At 42.1% G+C, this 18,380-nt stretch overlaps 1 protein-coding gene across 1 annotated transcript in view; it reads right to left on the bottom strand.

The window, feature by feature from the left end:
- The window catches only part of FER1L6 (fer-1 like family member 6), a 170,165-nt gene that overhangs the window by 40,451 nt on the left and 111,334 nt on the right, over nucleotides 1–18,380 (bottom strand). Inside the window, exons 24-31 of the mRNA XM_025394519.1 lie at nucleotides 17,643–17,823; nucleotides 15,096–15,322; nucleotides 13,156–13,278; nucleotides 11,910–11,949; nucleotides 10,519–10,634; nucleotides 9,380–9,511; nucleotides 8,351–8,476; nucleotides 3,622–3,749 (exon numbers count right to left, since the gene is read on the bottom strand). Of these exons, the coding sequence (XP_025250304.1) occupies nucleotides 3,622–3,749; nucleotides 8,351–8,476; nucleotides 9,380–9,511; nucleotides 10,519–10,634; nucleotides 11,910–11,949; nucleotides 13,156–13,278; nucleotides 15,096–15,322; nucleotides 17,643–17,823 (1,073 nt within the window). The remainder of the gene's footprint in view (nucleotides 1–3,621; nucleotides 3,750–8,350; nucleotides 8,477–9,379; nucleotides 9,512–10,518; nucleotides 10,635–11,909; nucleotides 11,950–13,155; nucleotides 13,279–15,095; nucleotides 15,323–17,642; nucleotides 17,824–18,380) is intronic.

The raw sequence follows: 18,380 nt of genomic DNA, 5'->3' as shown, positions 1-18,380 counted from the left end.
CCAACACAGTTATAGGCAGGGTGTCCCTAGTACACCTGTCTAGGAAGGGGTGACTACGGAAGGTTTCACAGAGATGACTCTTTGATTGAGCCTTGAGTGCAAATGGAAGTTCTCCGTGCTCCAGATCTGCAGAACTTCTAATCTTAGCCATTTTCCCAACCAGGTCAAGCTCCCTGATCGTACAGGCAATTTTATATCTGCCTGATTTTTTTTTTTTAATTCCCTGCCTCCTCCATAAGGGCGTAGGTTCCATGGAAACAGGGTCATGCACCCTTTATACCTCTCCAGGAGCTGGCACATAGTCTGTCACCAAAATGACGACCTGATTGGAAAGAAAAAAACATTTGCAATCTACTCACAGGGTGATGGTGAATTTCATGTGTCTACTTGACTCGACTATAGTCTCCAGTTATTCAATCAAACACTAATCCAGGTGTTGCTATGGTGGCATTTTGTAGATGTAATTAACATCCACAATTAGTTGACTTTAATTGAAGAATAATCTAAGTAGGCCTTTTCTAACCAGTTGAAAACCCTTAAGAGCAAAAACAATAATCTCATAATAAAGAGGAAAAGCAGTATATATTGCTACGGGTCGAATTGTGTCTCCGCCAAAAGATAAGTTGAAGCTCCAGATCTAGCACCTCAAAATCAGACCTTATTTGGAAGTGAGGTCTTAATAGAGGTAATCAAGCTATAATGAGGTCATTAGGATGGGCCCTAATGCAATATGACTGGTGTCCTTGTAAAGAGGAAAATTTGGCACAGAGACAGATGTGCACCGAGGGAAGATGATGTGGAGAGATGCAGGGAGCAGGCCACGTGGAGATGAAGGCTGATATTGGAGCAATGCATCTACCAGCCAGGGAGCACCAGGAATTGCCAGCAGATCACCAGAAGCTGGGAGGGAGGCAGGGAATAGAGGCTCCCTTGCAGCCCATAGAAGGAAGCATCCCAGAATATCACACTTTCAGTATCCCAAACTGTGAGAATGAATTTCTGTTGTTTCAGCCACCCAGTTTATGGTACTTTGTTAAGGAAGCCCTGGGGAATTCTCTTTCTCTCTCCTCTGCTAGGTCCCTTCCTGTGGTGGAACCCTGATTGATACCCCCAGTTCCTACCACATCGCATCCTCCCTACACTCTGAACTTTGCAGGGCAAAGAACACCCATCCCTTCCCACCCCCTCAACACTCCCAAGATGGTCTTATGCCTTCCCAGGGTCTTCACAGGACTTGCAGCAGCTTATGGTAATCACACATTTATTTGATGTTCTGTCAATATTCGTGGGCACCTTGAAGGTACAGATTGTGGCTTGGTCCTCACTGTGTCCCAGCACTTAGCAGTGTGCCTGACACATGGTGGATTCCCAGTAATTGTGAGGAATAAATGAAGTTCTGCAGGTGGACAAGAAAAAGAAAGGCATGTCATGGTGAGGGCACAGCAAGGACAAAGTCCTGCAGATGTGAATGAGTAAGGGGAGGTAGAGCTGATTTATTAACCCATTGTTCAGTTCCTTAGGATCTCATTTTGCTTTATGGTTAATTATCAAGGTGGTGGAGACAATGGGAAACATTCTGGGAAACCGTAAGAGCCATGAGGAAGAAACTGTCAAAGCCTACAGACATGCACCATATCAAGATGATGTGGAGATAGGGCCCCACTAAATCCCACGGACAACTGACTGGCATTTTGTCCATCTAGCCACCCACCGACCCACGCACCCATCCATCCATCCATCTATCTGTTCATTCCACAAATACATATTGAGCACCTGCTGTGTGCCAGGCCCTGTCCTAGGTGCTGGGGATATGGCATTAACCAGACTAGACTAAGTCCCTGCTCAAATACTTCTTACATTCTAGTGGGGAGATGGGAGATGGCCAATAAATCCATAAACATCTAATCCATGTCAGAGGCTACGAAGAAAGGTAAAGCAATGCAAGATACCAGGGCATCAGGGGTTGGAGGCTGTGACACCCTCACACTGATACTGAGACGCTGAAGTTATGAGGAAGGATTCCGCAGACCCCGGGTCAGGCACAAGAACCCTCTACTCTTCCTGCTTGAACACTGTGGGATTGTGCTGGCAACTTCTGTTCCTAAGTAAAAATTAAATACATATCCAACAAAACATCCACATCTGGAGAGCTTTTGGATGAGGTGCTGCAATATCAGAGGCATGAAGGAACATTACTTCATCATCCTCTTCTCTTGTTTGCCATAACCATATAGCATGGGTAGTAAAACAAGTCTAGTTCAAGGCACTGTGGTGAAAGTGTCTACCAAGCGGTTGTCACACTGAAACACTAGTTACATAAGCGGCAGGTGATGATAAAGGTCATCTCTAGATGAGGGAAGCAAGGGTAACTCCCCCCAGCACTGTCATTCTCATTAATCTGGACAGGCAAGATCATTTATTGCCCTCATTTCCTCAGGAGCAATAAAATGTAAGAGGCTAGTGCTGATTAAATGTCAGAGGCTCCAAAGTGATCACAGATGTGTAAATGAATTTAAATGGGGCCAATGGAGATTTTATCCCATGTTCCTGCTTACTCAAGAAACTCAAGAAAGAAGAAATTAAACACACTAAAGATGTATCCGCTGCTACCACAATTACCAAGGTGGAGAGGAAGGGAGCTAATGTGTTCTGAGTGTCAACTGTGTGCTGGCATAGCCAATGTGATGTGCTAGATGCTTTACACATTTAATCTTCTAAAGGAATCTGAGATTTATGTGTCACTGTTGCTGCTTTGCAGGTCAGGAAAACTAGGAACAGAGAGGTTAAGCCATCTGCACAAGGTTGTAGAGCTTGTATGTGGCAGAATGAAACCCAGGCCACCTTGATTCCAGAGTGAACGACAGGTGCACAAACTCAAACAGGGAACAGCAATGCGTAGCACATCCTATTATAGGATCAGTGAGCATGGCAAGGTTGCTGTGAGCTGGCAAATGCCTAGTCCCCTTATGCAAATGCAGTAGCTTTTAACACTTTACAGGAAAACAAAGCACAACTTGAAGACAGAGTTCAACTTTTTGACCTCAGGAGTCACCTCAAATGAACCTCAAAATGATACGATGGAAAAATCCCTTTAGTAGGAGACAAAAGACTAAACTTCTGGCCCATTATCCTCCAATTGTGTCATCTGAACTTGAATATGTTTCTCAACCTCCCTAGACTTTGGCCGCCTTTTTTATAAAAAGGAAATCTCTGCTCTGTTCAAAAGCACAAGGCTGAATCCAGTGACCCTGCAAGATGCCTATTAAATCTAAAATCCAGAAAATGGTAATTAGAGAGCTGTGGGTATATATTTCTCTACTTAAGTTCACACACACAAAAAAAAAAAAAAAAAAGAAAAAGGAAAAGAAAAAAATTACAGTAAAGAAAGCTATGGGTAAGGAGATCACCAAGTACCACCAAATTCCTCAGGGGACCATGGAAGAATTCAATCCTGCTCCATGGACATAGGTTTGCTTGGTTTTTACCAAGAGCAGAAGCCAGCATTTAACCTCCTGGCACCATTTCACCCAGGAACACACACATGCACACACCGTCCCCACAGAAACACAGCAGGAGCAAGCGCAGAAAGGACAATAAAACGCAGCCCAGGTGGCCACTGACCTTCCAAATACTGGGTTCAGTTGTTTGGGGATGTATTTATCCCGGTCTTTGATTTCTGTCTTGCCAAGCTTGATCACAATGTAGGGATCTGATTTGCCATCTGGATCAGCTGGACTAAGATTAAATGCCTGGAAAGGAAAAAGAAAATGTATTTGGCTCAATAGCTCTCAACGTTGGTTGTACACTGGGATTACCTTGGTGCTTTCAAAAATGCTAATGCCTGACTTCTGTCTCTACATAGTCTGATTTAATGGGCCAGGGCTTTGGGCTTTTGAAAACCTCCCTAGATAATTCTAGTGTGCAGACAAGGTTAAGAGCCACTACTTTAGCATCTGCATTTTGCTGTTAAAAATAACAATTACTGGCTTTGCCCAAGTTCAACTTTCTCTGGAGTCATCTCCTCGGTTGGAAAGAAGCTCTTGGCACAGAAAAATGAGAAAAATGCTGGACCAGGAGGCAGAAGGCATGAGTTTGAGTTCTAGTTCTACAGTCATGCACCTCTTTATGATGTCTTGGTCAAGGACTGACCACATGTACGATGGCAGTCCTGTAAAATTATAATGGAGCTGGAAAATGTCTATGATCCAGGGACATCATATCTGTTGCAGTGTTGTAGTGCAACACATTACTCACATGTTTGTGGTGATGCTATAAGCAAACCTACCATGCTAACAGTCATATAAGACTATACAATCTCGAACAGTACATAATACTTGACAATGACAATAAATAATGATGTTACTGGTTTATTTACTATACTTTTTAAACTTTAGAGTGTACTTTTTCTATTTATTATAAAAAAATTAACTGTAAAACATCCTCAGGCAGGTCCTTCAGAAGGCATCCAGAAAAAGGTGTTGTTATAAGGGATAACAGTTCCATACATATGATTGTCCTTGAAGACCTTCCAGTGGGACAAAATGTGGAGGTAGAAGACAGTGATATTGATGATCCTGATCCTGCGTAGGCCTAGGCTAATGTGCGTGTGTGCGTGTGTGTGTGTGTGTGTGTTTGTCTTACTTTTTAACAACAAAGTTTAAAAAGTAAAAATAAAATAATTTAAAAATAGGAAAAAGCTTATCGGCTAAGGATGTCAAGAACATATTTGTATACAGCTGAACAATGTGTTTGTGTTTTAAGCTAACTGCTGTTTTGACCAGAGTCAAGTTAAAAAACCTTAAAAGTCTAAAAAGTAAAAAAGTTATAGTAAGCTAAAGTTAATTTATTATTGAATAAGGACAAATGTATTTTATAAATTTAGTGTAGCTTAAGTACACAGTGTTTTTAAACTTTACAGTAGCAGACAGTAACATCCTAGGCCTTCACATTCACTCACCACTCACTCACTGACTCACCCAGAGCAACTTCCAGTCTGGCAAGCTCCATTCATGGCAAGTGCTCTAGACAGGTGTACCTTTATTTCAAATCTTTCATACTGTATTTTTACTGTACCTTTTCTATGTTTAGATACACAAATACCATTGTGTTACAATTGCCTACAGTAGTCTACACAGTAACGTGCTGTACAGATTTATAGTCTAGGAGTGCAATAGGCTATACCATCATGTAGGAGGCCATACCATCTAGGTTTGTGTAAATACAGTCTGACACTTGCACAACACTGAAACAGCCTAACAACACATTTCTCAGTATTCCCATTGTTAAGAAATATACGACTATATTTCTTTTTTTTCTTTTTTCAGACAGTATCTTGCTCTGTCGCCCAGGCTGGAGTATAGTGGCGTGGTCTTGGCTCACTGCAACTTATGCCTCCCAGGCTCAAGTGATCCTCCCACCTCAACCTCCCAAGTAGCTGGAACTACAGGCATGAGCCACCACGCCCCACTAATTTTTGTATCAGAGATGGGGTCTTACCGTGTTGCCCAGGCTGGTCTCAAACTTCTGAGCTCAAGCAATCTGTTCACCTTGGTCTCAAAAAGTGCTGGGATTACAGGCATGAGCCACAGCACCTGGCATTACTACATTTCTAAGTAGTGTGTAATATTGGGCAAGTCATGTCGACTCTCTGAGATCTACCTGTAAAATCATGGGGTGGACCTGAAGGCCCTTCCCAGAACTAATGGTCTCTGAATCCATGACCCTATGACTCTTGCATTTAGCACTGACCAGTTGAATGATGATCTGTTTCTGAGAATAAAGTCTGATTCCAGACAACCTAGGTCTTATACTGTCAAAGGCAAATACTTTCTAAGGAAAGGCCAGAGTAGGAGGATGGTAAGAAATGGTATCAAAAAGATGGAAAAACTCTGCAGCAATGAAAGCTGAGAAACAATTCCATATTTAGGACTCTATCCTGTAGATAGAATAGTGTGAGCCTATAAAGCTGTATGTTCAAGGATATTCACTAAAACACTGTTTAATAGCCAAAAATTGTAAGCAATGTATTGTTGATTACTTGGGAAGAAATACAATGCAAAACAGTCCTTCCCATTTCTTCTTGTCACATCAGCCAATTTTAATTCTTTACAAAGCAGTTATCTCTGACACGAATGCTGTTCATTTATCTGTTCCTTTGTTTATTTTTATATATTCCTAATTCTCACATCACCCTCAACTAGTATGTAATCTCCATGAGAGCAAGAGCACTGTTTATCTTGTTCATTACTTTACCTCTAGGACATAAAACAGGATCTTCTTAATATTTATTGGATAAATAAAAGAATACTACATTTATTCAAGAAAATGTTATACAGCTACTAAAAGGAATGAAGACCTGTACATACTAATTTAGAAAAAAATGGCCCATCTATCTTGTTAAGTAAGGAAAAAAAGAGGTGGGGAAATTTGATTTCTTTCTTTATGCAAGTTTTAAGTAGCATTTTTTTTGCTTGTTAGTGTTCTTTTAATTAAAAGATTTGAGAATTTAATTAATTAAATATTAGTATGAGAGCAAACCACACATAATCAAACTACTAGAAATATCAATGAAAAGTATCAACTGTCCATAACTAGCGAATTTGTCTAGGACTGCCACCTTCTGACTCCCTGTTTGTTCAAGTCCCTCCTGTTCTCAAGTTCCAGCCCAAGGCCTCCCTCCCCTATGCTACCTCCTGGACAGAAACCTGATCTGTTTCTCTGGCCTTTGCCTAGAAGGTACTAAACACATAAAAGGTGTGCAGTAGATATTTTCTGAATGAATACATGAGTAAGGAGACAGATCTTTCTCCAATCTCTGTAGTTCACAGAAATTCTTCCTTCTCCTTCCTACTGTTCATACTATTTATGGATTCCCCAAACTGTATCTTAGAGAACTTTAGCTCTGTAAGATTTTCTGTAGTGGGGAAAAAGATATGAGGCAAAAGTTTAGAAAATGCTGGTCAAGATTACTAAATAGGGTTTATTTGCTTCTGAAAAGCTCAGAGCCTTGAATGTGCTAATGAGCTTTGTAAATCTCAAAGGCTGGAGAAGGAAATACGCACTATTTCTCAAATTTATTTGAACATATGTTCTGTTTCCTAAGGAATGCCTACATCTCCCAAAACACAAGTGACTTCCTGAACACAATTTTGAAAAGGTTAGTCTAAAGCATCCTGAGGGTGGTGTTTCATGTTGACTACCCAACATTGTCAGTGACTTTACAAGTTCTTCTCATCTTTCCAACTACACTGTGACTTCCTTGAAGGCAGAGACTATGTTCTTTTCATCGCAACATCCCTGGCACGTGGTGGTTGTGATGATGATACAGAGGATGATGAAGGAAACCTGAGAACTGCATGATGGAAAAACATTTATTTCTCCCTTAGCATTAAATGATAATTCATTTTTATTTTGTGCTACATTTATGTTTCTTTGAAACAATGTAGGCAATGGAAGCAAACAGTTGACATAAAATAAGAGTATTATAATAAAATACAATTACAAAAACCACATCCAAGGTCAGGAGATTAAAGCAAATCCATGAAGCACTGGGGTTCATATGGTTGCTTTGATCGAGCATTAAATTTGGCCCTGAGCTTCTGCTAATGAGGCCGAAAAGTTTCATAATCAAAGTTTTGTGCTGTCATTATCAGGAAGAAGGAAACTTAGAGGAGTTAACATCTTTCTTGGAAACACATTCAAAGCAAACTTGCCTACTGCAATAGTGCAGAGGCATGGCTGTGGGAGGAGAATTTCACAATAACTGCTGCCCTGTTCTGCCTTGGTCCTTCCCCCTAACTGTCTTTCCTGTAGTTTCCTGCTTCCCTCCTATTTGGTTCCCCCTCCTGCCACGGGCAACCACAGGGAGCAGATAAAACTACACAGACAGAAGAGTCCTGTATGCTCAGAAAAGCCATAACATGTCTTTTTTGCCAGCCTAACTTCATACCCCCATATGTTGAACCCCTAACTCTTAAGGTGACTGTAGTTGGAGACATGGCTTTAGGGAGGTAATTAAGGTTAAATGAGGTCATAGTGGTGCTGCTCTAATATGGCAGGGCTAGTGTCTTTATAGGAAGAGGAGAATATATCAGAGCTCGCTCTCTCCCTATATACACTTGCACAGAGGAAAGGCCATGTGAGGACACAGCAAGAAGGCAGCCATCCACAAGCCAGCAAGAGAGGCCTCACAAGACACCAACCCTGGTAGCAACTTAATTATAGACTTACGGCATTCAGAACTGTGGGAAAGCAAATTTCTGTTGTTTAAGCCTCCCAGTCTGCCATATATTTTGTTATGGCAGCTTAAGCAGATAAATACACTCCCTCAAAGCAAACAAGGATGGCTCACCGCGACAATGTATACTCTGATCAGCACTGTGACGGGGTAACTGGGTGGAATCCCTTGCTGGATTCTCAGCTGCCCGCTGTCCTCAGAGCTAGAATCGTCGGGGCTTTTGTAGATGCAGAAGGAGCCCTGGAACCACAAAATACAACCCATTGAAATGAGATGGTCATATGTCCCACCAAAACCCACAGAGAGCACAGTGCTGGGAAAATGAGCACAGCCTGGGAATCTGAAGGACCTGGGTTGGTGCTAAACTTGCCAGTTGGGTGTCCTTGGGCAATTTATGTAGCCTGCTTGCATCTGAGCTTCTTCACCCATGAACTGGCATTGTACATTAACACCCCCACACAGGACTGTTATATGAGGAACAGAACAGATGGGACACGAAGTGCCTTTTACATGTGGGGTGCTGTGCTAGTGCTTCCCCCATTATCTCATTCAATCCTGACTGCAATATTCCTATTTCCAGACATAGCAACTGAGGCTTAGGGAGGTGAAGCACTTTGTTCCAGATCATGCAGTTGGTTAGTACTATAACTAGGATTTGAATCCAGATGGGCAAACTGTAATGCCTGTGCTATTTCCAACATAGCATGCTGCATAGAAAGGGCCCAGCTTGTTGTATGTTTATAGCGAATGCTGGCTACTACTTTGTGATGTTGACACTGTAAGTCTACCAGATGAAGGGCTGGTGTTGCCTAATTAGTTTAATCGTCCAACTGGTAGGCTTGCATAAGTCACACATTTGGTATGCCAGGGATGGAGAGAACAAAGTAAAGTTCAGTGTTCCTTTCAGGAAATGAGTCTGTCTCCTTATTTTTCACCAGACTGAGTTCCAATCCACTGGTCACAACCCAAAAATATCTTAAAAGACTGGGGTTAGGTTTTGTGGAGCTCTAGAGAGGGACTTGAGTACAAATTAAGGATTTTCCCTACACACATTCCACACCACAATTCCATTAACAGAATTGAGTCATACCTGACATTTATGGACAGAGAGAGCCAAATAAAAGGATTAACAATGGAACCTGCCTTAAATTTTCCTATGACTCGATCCCCATCAAGACCATGGTCATCTTCTGTAGACTTGCCTCTGAAGAGCTCAAAAGTTTTCACCCAGTCTTCAAAATTGTTGAATTCACTCTCGAGATCACCATCATATATCTTTAGGGCAAAGGAAGAAGATTGTGCTAAGAGGAAGGAAAGCCCAGGACTGATTTAACGAGAAATGCCAAGATTCTCCAAAATCAGCCTTGATATGTGTCCCTTGGGAAAATCTGAGGCCATTGGTAATTTATCTTCAGCAAGATAAGGAACATGGATTGGCTCAGCACTCCGGAAACTGCTACTGTGAATTTTATGAAATGTTTTGATGAACTTTTAAATTCTAAAAAGTATAGGTAAATTTTTAAAAATTGTAATATATAAGTATAGATACAACAAACCTTTTAGAGCTAGTTGATGCCATTGGTTGTTGGATATAGACTATAATGCTTTGAGGAGATTCAAATCAATAATGTTCATTAAATATCTAATTATTAACATATATAAAGCGATGGAATACTTGTTTTTATTGTAATGCATATAGACATGAAGTTTCCAAGTGGAAAATTATATACATGCTTTGGAAATGCAAAATTGAGTTGAGTTTTACGTTTGGTAGTATAATTTACTTATTCAGCTTTCCTATATATATTGTTTACCTAAATTGGTTATCTATATATATAATTTTCACACTTCAAATTTTCATAGCCATCAATATACCTCTAGCTAATACCCTCTGACTAATATTAAGATTGGCCTAATGGAGCTGACTTTAGTTGGAGTTAAATCTCCTGCTACCTTGAGTGTGTATACATTTGCATGATGATGACAAGCGCCTAGAGATGAGCCAAAGGGAGCTCAAATGCTGTAGATTAATTTGCAAGGTCCACACTAAACAATTTAAGTTGTGTCCCTTCTCCATATGAGGGTATAGAAAATGGAAAATGAACAAGCTTCCTGTCTTGGCTTAAATGCACATCAAAGTTTACTTCTCTACATCGATGATAATGAAGACAAAATAAGTCAGTTAAACAAAGGCATGACTAGGGTTGACCCAAGCACTAACAGAACCTCATTGCTCAGCATCCCTCCCCATCCGTGGCACAGATGCCTGTGTCCCCACATACCTGCAAGATGGCCAGGTTGGGGATTCCATCATCTTTGAGTTTCTTCTTGAGCATTTTGTCTTTCTTCTTCTTTGGGCCATCTTCTATATCTACCACTACCTCATCTGGCTTTGCCTCTGTGGATATTCAGCAGAAATTAGATTTCTCATGGCGGTTGAGATGAGAAGGAACAAAGCCAAACTCCTTCTTTCCCTTTGCTCTGACATGTCCTATGTTGTGACCCTTCAGAAGTAGTAACTTGTGACCTTTCTTTTTAAAAACAAATAGTAACTTTTTGCCGTAGGATTGTTACATACAGTCGGTACAGTGCCTGACTGCAGGGCACCCCATGCATATATAAATCCAACGTCAGTGGATCCCCTAGGGCTGGGCAATAGGAATAGGGCAATGGCCCTATTCTATGGGCCAATGTGTTACAGTACATGTAAGAACTCATTAAACTAGGCACAGAGAGAATAATTTGCCCATTCACCCAACTAGCAAAGAACAGACTTGGAACTTGGACTGATTCCAAAGCTTTTTGGAGTCACTCTCTCTCTCAGATCCATTAAGGGACTTGAGATACATCTAGTTCAATATGCGGCTCAAATATCCTAAGGGTCTTGTGTGCAAAGTTGTTAGTGGGATTACTCAGTAATTTTTTAGCAGCAGGCTCTGCAGGGGAGAAACCGCCTGATATGGACTCTAGCTCTGTTATTTTCTAGCTGTGTAATGTTGGACAAATTACTTGACCTCTTTGTACCTCTGTTTCATCATTTGCAAGGTGAAGATACTATTTCCTATGACAAGGGGTTGGTCTTAGAATTACACGTACTAATTAGGAGTGGTCTGAGGAACTGAGCCTGGCTCTGGTTTTTCCACCTCTATCAGCATCAAATGAAAGAACATTGACTGCTTAGTGTTACAATTGTATTTAGGCTGACACCTACTGTCGGCCTGAATTAAGTTTGTGGTCATTTGAAATCTGAGGCCTCTCATTTGACCTTCTGCCAAACAAGAGCTGTCCAATCCTGTAGACTGAGTTTTGGAACCCAAATCCAGGTCTTTATACTCACCTCTAATAAAGTTTATCATGTTGACTTTGACCGGTCATCCAGATTGCATCTATTTTTATTCTATGGTTTCTACATTAAGACTGTCAACATAGGAACTTGAGCCAAAGGGTCCATTCCAGCACTGAACTGAATTCAGAAGAACTGAGGTCTGGTTCCAGTCCAGCACCAAGAGCTACATGACCACATTTTAAAGTTCTATCATCTTTCTGAGATTGTTTCTAAACTCAGGAAAGGAGGGAGTTGAGCTCTAATACACCTCCCATGGCTCCCATTTTACAATTTTCTTGTAACAATGGCCCTATTCTATGGACAAATGTCCCCAGAATAGCTGCTTACCTGTATTGCCTTTTTTTCCCTTGGGATTTCTCTCCTTTGCCTTTGAAAAAGGAGGAGACAAGATTATTGACACCGCAATACTTGATTTATTAATTCTGACTAACAATTCTAATTCAATTATCTCAGCCCTCTGCATTCCCAGAGAACACTATTTTAAAAGAGTATTCAAACAGTCTCTAAGCAGTCCCCCAAAATGAAGCCTCACTGTAAAGATCTGGGGGTTAAGCCCAATAGGATGCCCTATCCTAGAAAAGAGGTATCCGCACATCCAAGAAAACTGTGATCAAGCTGTAGACATCTTTGTCCCCTATATGCAGGACCCTCTCAGCCACAAGGCAAGCAAACTATCTCCCCAATATTTTTCCAACTCCCTAGAGCATCTCCCTGGTCCGCACCATGAGTTGTGTCTGTTGGCATGTCTGGTCCTTGGGATGGTACCATAGATTGGGGAGGTTAAAAGAGAAAGAGGAAAGGGCTCAGTTCTCACAGGAAGTGATAGCGTCCATTGCAGCAAAAGGAGGGAGGTTGGAGGCAGGGACTAACATTTTCTTTTTCAGTATATATCAATATTTGATAAATAGTTCTAGATGCAACCATAGACTTTCCAAACTAAAGAATCAGAAGAGCATTCAATTAAATATAACATTGGAGTAATTTTTCTTCCCTTCCGTACTTAGGGGTGAGAAATCTTACCACACCCAGTTGCTGAGCTTTTGCCAGACTCTCCAGGCCTACTCCCCACTGGCTCTCCACCTTTATAACTAGATCTGTCTCATTCCATGGACAAGAGGCCCTGCTCTTGCTATGCAAACCCACTTATAGTACCATTTGCTAAGGTCATATGAACTTAGAATCCTGCTGGTGACTTGGGGTCCATAGACTGGGGTATCTCCTGAGGCCCCAATAATTGATGCCCACCTGTCCAGAGACCCCATTTCTCCCTGCTGGACCCCCCTGAGTCTGGCTGGGGGGCAGATCCTCCAGATGCCATGCTAGACTGAACATCCTTCCAGTATTTACAGCAGATCTTGTGTCCTAGGGCCATCTCCAGCCAAAAAGTGGGAATTTTGTAATTCAGGATCTCTGGTTCTTCCAGGCTTCTTACCTTTCTGCAGTTAACAGAACCACACCTGAGTAGGGCCTATGTACAGTGGCATTTAAAAGGAGGTTATCTAGGACTCAGGGTGGGAGAAGGTGCTGTTTTCTTATTGAGTCTCTTGACTGCCACAGGTAGGGGAGACTCTACCTTCTGGGCTTTCTTCAGGGAGGCATAATACTTAGACCACCAGTCAATCACGTTTTCAGCAGATTCATCCGCTATGGTCCTCTTTCTCCTCTTAGTGGACCTCCGGGAAGGTTTCCTGGGATCCTGGCAAGGGATGGGGAAATGAGTTATTAGTTCAACATCATTTGGCTGCATCCTGGTGGTCAAATGACTTGTGAGGAAGTAAACATTTAGGTGTCCACTGGAAAACACACAGAGGTATCCACTGGTTTTGTGCTAGCAGCTCTCTGTATCACTTCCACAAATCAAAGTTCAATAATCTATTCATCCATTCATTCACTGATTATTGAGCATATGTGAGATACTGTTTTTGACATTAAGGATGAGTGGAGAATTAGACACAATCCCACACCGGATAGCTTAGAGTACAGGAGCTAGGCATGCAACAAATGAGAACTAGACTATATGATGCAATGCGTTATAGCAGGGTTATAAATAATATAAATGTTGTAATTCTCAGTTTCCTCAACTAGGGGCAATAATACCCACCACTGTCCTGAGGATTAAGTGACATAATTTAGGCAATTCTTTGGTGTCATTTCTGATTTGAATGGGTACAAGTAAATGACTTCTATCACATAAGTGATGGGGTGGCAGGAGAGGGAGTGATAGACGTGTGGTAGAAAGGAGGCATTTGTGGGAGAAGACAGGGGTCCTGCTGGAGCTACGGATGCAGGACTCACCAGGCATTCATCTTCCATTCACTCACCAAGTCATCTCTTGAGTCCGTACCATGATCCAGGCACTCTATCGAGTGCAGGGGATATAGAGATGTTAAAAAATTACCTCTTACCCTGCTGAGGCTCACAATTTTATGATGAATCTGAGATGAACACTGAATGATGAACACTGAATCTGAGAAGTCAACAGAAAGTCACAGATGCAACGCTAGGGGAATGCAGCAAACCGCGTAAGGCGTCACAGAGGGTCGCTGACCAGGCATGAGATGAGAGCAGCCTGTGCAAATATCCGTTCCATGCACCTATCTCACTTTTCCACTCTTTTTTTTTTTAATTTCATCCTTTACCATTTGCTGGGCAGGTTGTTCCTTAAGACCTTTTTGGTTTTTTTAGATGGAAGCTTGCTCTGTTGCCCAGGCTGGAGTACAGTGGCATGATTTTGGCTCACTGCAGCCTCCACCTCCCAGGCTCAAGTGATTCTCCTGCCTCAGCCTCTGGAGTAGCTGGGATTACAGGTGAGTGCCACCACACCTGGCTTATTTTTTTATTTTATTTTTTTTAGTAGAGATGGAGTTGCACCATATTGGCCAGGCTGGTCTTGAACTCCTGGCCTTAGGTAATCTGCCCACCTCAGCCTCCCAAAGTGCTAAGATTACAGGCGTGAGCCACCATGCCTGGTCCCTTAAGACCTTCTTAAAATGGCCTTCTCTTTTAATTCAATTGGTACACCAAGATTTTTCACTCAAATATATAATTTAAAAAGATTAACCATATCCTTGTTTTGTGGTTATTTGTGTACTTGTCAATCTCTCCTTCCAGAATCTTTACTATTTTACTCCTCTTTAGAATCCAAAAGATGCATCTTCTTGGTCCCATATGATCTTGTACAAAGTAGGACCTAAATATTTGTGGAACATGCTTGGATGAAGAAGCCCATGGCCTTTCCAAGCTAATGAATTAAGAGTTTCCGTTCAATTAAATATTACTGTCAATTAAATATTAAAGTGACTAGCACTTTAATTTCATGCACATTAACTTTCTGATCCTACAACAAAGCTGTGAAGTGAGTATTAATATCCTCATTTTAGAAAGAATGAAATGATACTCGGAAATGTGAAGCTGCTTGCCCATGGTCACACTACAAGCAACTTCATATTGTTTGAGGCCTCCAATGCAAACTCCAATGAGCCTTGTAAATATGGAGAGGGATTTTAGTCTGACCTTAGGTTTTCCATCTTTTGGTGGCTCCTGGGCTACAGGTTTGTGTTCAGGCTCCAGCATCGGGGATGAGTCAGGGATGTCAACCAGGGTGGCCGGCTGGGCCTGGGCAGAGTCGGGCACCACTGTGGGAGGTGGCTCAACATCCACATAAATGTGATCTGCTGGGGGATCCTGGGAGGAGCTGTGGGCTCCAGAGGACTCAGGGGCTGTTAGCAAATCTGAAGTCTCTGAAATGAAAGCACATCAGGTCACGGAGCTGGGCTGCATCACAGGGCGGTCACTTCAGGAACCTAATACCAGGACTCAGTCAGATCTGGATTCAAACATGTCAGGTTGCTAATATTTCTGAACCTCATTTTCTTATGTATAAAATGACAGTAAAAATATCCATCTCACTGGGAGGATGAAATGAGACCATGATGTAAGGCGTCTGGCACATAATAGGTCATCAATAAATGGTTGTATTTGTTACTGATCACTCAAAGTAATTTTAATCAATCGTGGTCATTGGGATTACGAAAATAAAGGTTTCGGGTACAGATTCTGTGTCGGGGGGGATTGTCTCCCTGTTGTGTGTTTATCTGGGGAGGCTTTGGAGCTCCAGAGAGCCATGAAGCCCTCAACTGTAGGCAGAACCCTGGGCATATAAGTACATGTGCCTGGCAGGGAGCAGGGGTATGCCCAGAGCTTCGTGAGATTCTTAACTGGGCTGCTGATGCCATAGAAAGGTTATAACACTGTCCTTTACTGCCAAAGGTCCTCATCTCTCCGTTTTATGCTGTAGGAGTCAGTACTCGGAACATTTCCCAGTTCGGTACCCCCATGGCTGCCACAAACTCCAGAGTTTCTCTCCCCGCATTTGCTGACTTTCCAACAGCAAATGCAACCCAACAAACTCTTATGGGTATCTACTTCATACTGGGCATAGAGACAAAGAAACCAATGACACAGACTAGAAATCTTAGAAATGGACAGGGGATGTATGGCAACTTGGTTTATGAGAAAGATGGCAGTACAAATCATTGGGAAAATGAATGATAGGTTAACAGACCCTTTGGGGGGAAAATGGTGCTCTATATGGAGAAAAATGCAGCTGAATCTCCACTTAAAATCATATATAAATGCAGATGATTAAAGATCTAAATGAGAAAGCGAAAACTATAAAGCTAGTAGAAGAAAATATAAGATAATACCTTTGTGACTAAGGGGTGAGAAAAGATTTCTTAAACAAGACTAAAAATATAAACTATAAAGTTTAAAACATGGAGGGGTCTGATTATATCTCAATCAAGGATTTCTGCTTATAGATAGGAATTATAGACAAGGTTAGTAGTTACCATACTAGGAAAAGATATAAACAATATCTACAATCCACAGGATTTTAACATCTAGAAAATACAAAGAATTTGTGAATCAAAAATATTAAAGCACATAAAATATGGGCAAAGGACATGAACTGGTATCACGGAAGGAAGATGAATATGGCAGCAAGGATATGAAGGGTGTGCAAACAGTAGCAAGCAGAGAAATTCAAGTTAAAATAAAAATTAGATACTAATCTATATCCACAGAGTAGCAAAAAGCTAAAACCAAACCAAAGCAAAACAAAAATCTAGAAAGTTGGAAAATAGCAGGTGCTGCTGAGGAGGAGAAAAATGGGGTTCCAAATGCAGAAATGGCACTATAGACTGACGTAGACTTGTGTAGATCAGTGTGGCTCTCTAGAGTGCCCCCTGGCACTAATTAATGAAAATACATGTGTGTATTTCCTGGGACCTAGCGATCTCACCCCTGGGTGTACATTCCAGAGAAATTCCCACATAGCATCTTCCCTCAGGGAACACACACAGGGATATTCATTGCAGCACTGATTATGGAAAGGGGAGTTGAGGCAGCCAATGGGTCTAATACGAGAGGAAAGGAAAAGTAAAGTGTTGTAGATGCAGCAAGTAATAGTAACAGGCTAATGTACACACAGCAATATGGATAGAGCTTAAAACAGAGAATTCAGTGAAAAGAATAGGAAAACAAATGAAAATTATAGCATCATATTATTTAGGTAGATTAAATCGACTTAAATTTGACAAGGATGGCGGTGTAGGGCCTGCAGTGGGGAGGGAACTGGGATTAGAGATAAGGAATAAGGAGGACAGTGGATAGAATGAGAGAATCTTTGAATAGACCAATGATGATTGTACAGCATGAAACGGAGACGTGCAATGAACTCAACTTTGTGCACCTGAGATACAAAATAGAACAAACTAAAACAACGTCAAGCACAGAGCCAACTGAAATGTCAGCGTGGAGGCAGGCAGGAGCGTAAGTCATATTCAGGGAAGGCGTGTTAGAGTTACTGACCCGATGTGAGTCAAAGTAAGAATGTGGCAGCCAAAGAAAGCAGAGACCCCTGCAGGAGCAAGCTCATCAGAAAGATCCACCCAGCCACTGGGCTGTGGGGCATCCTCTTTGAGCCAGTCCCATAACAGGCACTCTGCAGGCGCCATGACTTTACAGTTACAGCTACAAAATCTAGGAGCAGCTTCTCACCATGCCCAAGTTGGGTTCCATCCACGTGTGAGATGGGGGCAAGGGGCTCTCTGGATTTACACAAAAACTGCTTCAAGTAGTTGATGGTATAGGTGCCCACAAGGGTACTCCTCCCAAAAGCTCTCCAGTCCACCACGCAGATGCTCAGTGGTGGGTGCAGAAGCTCATTCTCAGGCAGTTCCTGCAGAGAGAGGCTGAGGTGAAGAGGGGCCTGGGCCTGGCTGCTGGAGGCCTGGTGACTCTTCCATGGGCAGACCCAAAGCCAGCTGGGCATCCAGCCTACCTTGTCTCTGCCTTGCCATTCTGTCCCTCCTGGCCAGTCCTGCAGCTTGCCAAAACTCTAGAGCAGTGTCTTCCCAAGGCAGGGAGTAATTCACCCAAATAGGAAGTCTGCCTTAGTAACAATTTGTCCCAGGTTTAAATTACAAAAATCTCTCACTTCTGTGCTGTCTCTGACAGTCATTTTCAGACCTCTTTATTTTGTCATTATCTGCCAGAAGAACTCTCATCTCCAACGAAAGCTTATCCAGGCCCGTTATATAAAAGTGATGAAAGTTGAGCCATTTAATACAGAGCTGAGAGTGAAGGGACAGTGCCCCAGCCACCTGTTTTCCCTGGTGGCCCCCAAAACGCAATGCAGCCTGATACAAAAGGTTTGCAAACACCGCGCACATTCTTCCACTGTAGGCTTTGCCAACTGGGGATATATGTCCAGTGGAGCAAGCTGGGTTGCACAAA

The sequence above is a fragment of the Theropithecus gelada genome, chromosome 8 (assembly GCF_003255815.1).
Source record: "Theropithecus gelada isolate Dixy chromosome 8, Tgel_1.0, whole genome shotgun sequence".
NCBI classification, from domain to species: Eukaryota; Metazoa; Chordata; class Mammalia; order Primates; family Cercopithecidae; genus Theropithecus; species Theropithecus gelada.
The sequence above is the reverse complement of the archived record's forward strand: the minus strand, read 5'-3'. Positions and strand labels throughout refer to the sequence as shown.